The sequence below is a fragment of the Vigna umbellata genome, chromosome 2 (genome assembly GCF_029865625.1).
Source record: "Vigna umbellata cultivar VRB3 chromosome 2, Vumbellata_1.0, whole genome shotgun sequence".
In the NCBI taxonomy this organism is placed as follows: Eukaryota; Viridiplantae; Streptophyta; class Magnoliopsida; order Fabales; family Fabaceae; genus Vigna; species Vigna umbellata.
Window position 1 is genome coordinate 38,532,563 of NC_142166.1, and position 2,987 is coordinate 38,535,549.

Here is a 2,987-nt window from a genome sequence, read left to right on the forward strand (position 1 = left end):
AGACCAAAACAGAACCACTTAACTAAAGTCAAAGTCTCAAATTCACATTATCGCATGTTAACAAACAAAAAACGACCAACAACCTCTACTCTTCTCTGCCCCTCACCGCACCCCACCCACCGACTGACCGGCCACGACCGCAATCAGCGCCCCATCGCCGTTCACATACAATCGTCAATGCCATGTTTCCTTATTTTCTTCGAAAAACGCAACAATACAGAAAGAAAATAACTCCATTACACTTGGATTCACATCTTACTGGACAAATATACATTACAACATTCTCGCTTCTCAACCATCCTACTTATTAAGCAGAGGAACAAGTATTACAAATTAAAATTTAAACAAAACTTCACTCTCAACTCAACTAATCTCCGTTCGTTATTTGTAACGGAGTACCTAAAACAACTGAATAAATAAAATACGAAAATAAAGCTTCTTTTTTTTTGGCTTTGAAAAAGAAAAACAAAAGATGAAGTAATTTATTTAATATTTTTACCACCGGGAGCAAAATCTGCCGTGAATAGGCAGGGCGGAAAGGGAAGGATTAAGGATTAAGGATTAACGATTAACGATTGACGTATGGTGAGTGAAAAGAGAAATCTCAGAGCAGAACGAGAGGATCAGAAGCTAGCAAAATGTCTTGGAAGTAATCGTCCACTTGGCAGAAGGTGGATGGAGAGCACGCTTTGTCGAAATCTATGAGGGAATCCGCAAGCAAAATACTACTTGTGTCGCTGAAAGCTTCGCCCGGGGAAAACGCCATGTTTTCGCCCAACATCTGGGACTCATCTACTACGCGCTCTTCTTCAAACAAAAGAGGGTACTCCGGGGCTTCGAAATTAAACACGTCGTTCCACTCCGGCAAGTTCTCCAGCGACATAAACTCTCCCTTTTCGTCGAACCAACTCGTTTCGGTCTCACCCTGGCACTCTCTCAACCCTTCCTCGGCTTTCTCTGAATTCTCTTCGTTCGAGTTGCTTCGGAAGTGGAGCACCGAAGTGGGGGAGGAGAGGTTGTGGTGGCAATGATCGTCGCCGGAGTCGTACCCGGACCCAGAGGCCTCTTCGGCCACGCCGACCTTCAATTCGGGAACCTCCGCAGCCGCAGCCGGCGGAGGTTCTTTTTGCGGCGGCGTTACAAAGTTTGTCAAGGCGTCCGGGCCGCGAAGCCTGATAGCGGCATTGTCGTAGACCATGGCCGCTTCTTCGGCAGTGTCGTAAGTTCCCAACCAGAGACGCACCCTTCTGGCCGGATCTCGAATCTCGGCGGCCCATTTCCCCCACGGTCTCTGGCGGACGCCGCGGAACTTCTTGCCGGAGTGGAGCTTGACTTGGCGGCGGCATGGCTCGGCGGCGGGCCTCTTGCGAGCATTGGAAAGGACGTTGGGGGCGGCGGCGGTGGCGGTTTGTATCTCAATGTGATTGACATAGCGCTTGATTCTCTGGCGGGCAAAGGGGAAGGATTCGTCGTCGCTGGAAGAGTCGGTGGCATCCGGATCAGTGTATGATATCCGGACTACTCTGCGGTCTGTGTTTGAATTGGTTTGGGATTTTTTGGTTGAGAGGAGCTTCTTGGTGAGGGTGTGATGGAGTGTGTGTTTACATAGGATACTGTCTTCCATCAGTAATAGTATTATGAGTAGTAGTGTTAGTATTGTGTGTGTGTGTGTGTGTGGTGGTAGTGTAATGACTGTAGCGGGAAACAGAAATAGGCGTGGTTTGGGAATAAAAGAGAAGGAATCGTGAAGGAGAAGGGTTGGGGGGTTTTATGTGGGGAGAAATGTTAGAAAAGGTAAGGGAAGGTTAAAAGGAAAAAAGAGGAAAGCAAGAAATATTAAAAACGGAAGGGAGTCGACATGGTCGGGAGTGATAGGAATAAAGAGAAAAGAAGAACTTTTGACATCATGGGGGTTGAGAGAAAGAGAAAGGGAATTATTGAGAGGATGGTGATTCCAATAGTCGCTGAGATTAGATGAGATGAGATGGTGCCGGAGACTTTCGTTGAAACTTCTTCTTCCTCTAGTGGCGCCCTTCAATGGAAAAAGGATATCTTGTGATTCAAAGTGAGGATAATAGAAAGGCAAGACAAGTGCAGATTGTGCAGGTTCTAGGGTACTACTTCTGCGACCTCTAGTTCAATCGGTAAACAAGAACCAAGACTCTCCACTCCTTAACACTCAATTCCTCTTTTATAGTATCCATCCCCCACCCCAAACCCCAACGATTACAATATCACTCTCTATTAAATTAAATCAAAAATTAAATTAAATGAATAACACACGTACTGCTGTTTACTACTATACTACTGTATATACGGTCTTTTTTATTTATTCAAAAATAAATAAATTATGGGGTGAAGTAGAGGGAGTTGTGTAGGTGGTGTGAGAAGGCGGAAGAATACGGGTCGCCGCATCCGTGCGATTGAAACGCGTTGCATATACGGTTCCACATGAGCCCTGGACACCAATGAGACAACATCTAACGGTGATGATTAATCATATGGCACATGGTTGGGTATGGTGTGATGTGAGTCACGTGAGGCCCAAGATACCCGCCCCTTTGCCATTCTTGAGTCAAAATGCTTTGACTAATGAACCCCTATTTTTCCTAATTCAACCTTTTCCCCTGCCACTGGTGGGTGAGTCATGTGTGTGTGTGGGTCATTAACTTTTTTTAAGCACTCTCACTCACAGTGTTTTTTATTTTTCTTGTTAAATGTTAAATCATTATTATATTTTACTTTTTACAGCTAGAGATACAAGTTAACGTGGCGGGCAACCTAGAATTTGCGGCCATTTACAATTCCACTCTGTACGTCTCTGGGTTTTTTCTGCTCTCTGTTATTTCGAGATAATCCAACTCTACGCGCTGTACACCACGTCCTAACTACACTCCACTCTCCACCTTGTACAAAATACTACATCAATTTTTCTTTTACCACTGCTCCCCCCACCTATTCACATCCCAAATTTAATATCTCTTTTT

At 45.0% G+C, this 2,987-nt stretch overlaps 1 protein-coding gene across 1 annotated transcript; it reads right to left on the reverse strand.

The window, feature by feature from the left end:
• Positions 1–215: 215 nt before the first annotated feature.
• On the reverse strand, positions 216–2,692 carry LOC124828319 (ethylene-responsive transcription factor CRF4-like). The gene has a single exon (XM_047301620.2). The coding sequence runs from the start codon at positions 1,622–1,624 to the stop codon at positions 605–607; it is 1,020 nt and encodes a 339-aa protein (XP_047157576.1). The 5' UTR covers positions 1,625–2,692; the 3' UTR covers positions 216–604.
• Positions 2,693–2,987: the final 295 nt, after the last annotated feature.

Coding starts and splice junctions, on each gene's coding strand:
- LOC124828319 (XM_047301620.2), bottom strand. CDS start 1,624: ATGGAAGACAGTATCCTATGTAAACACACACTCCATCACACCCTCACC.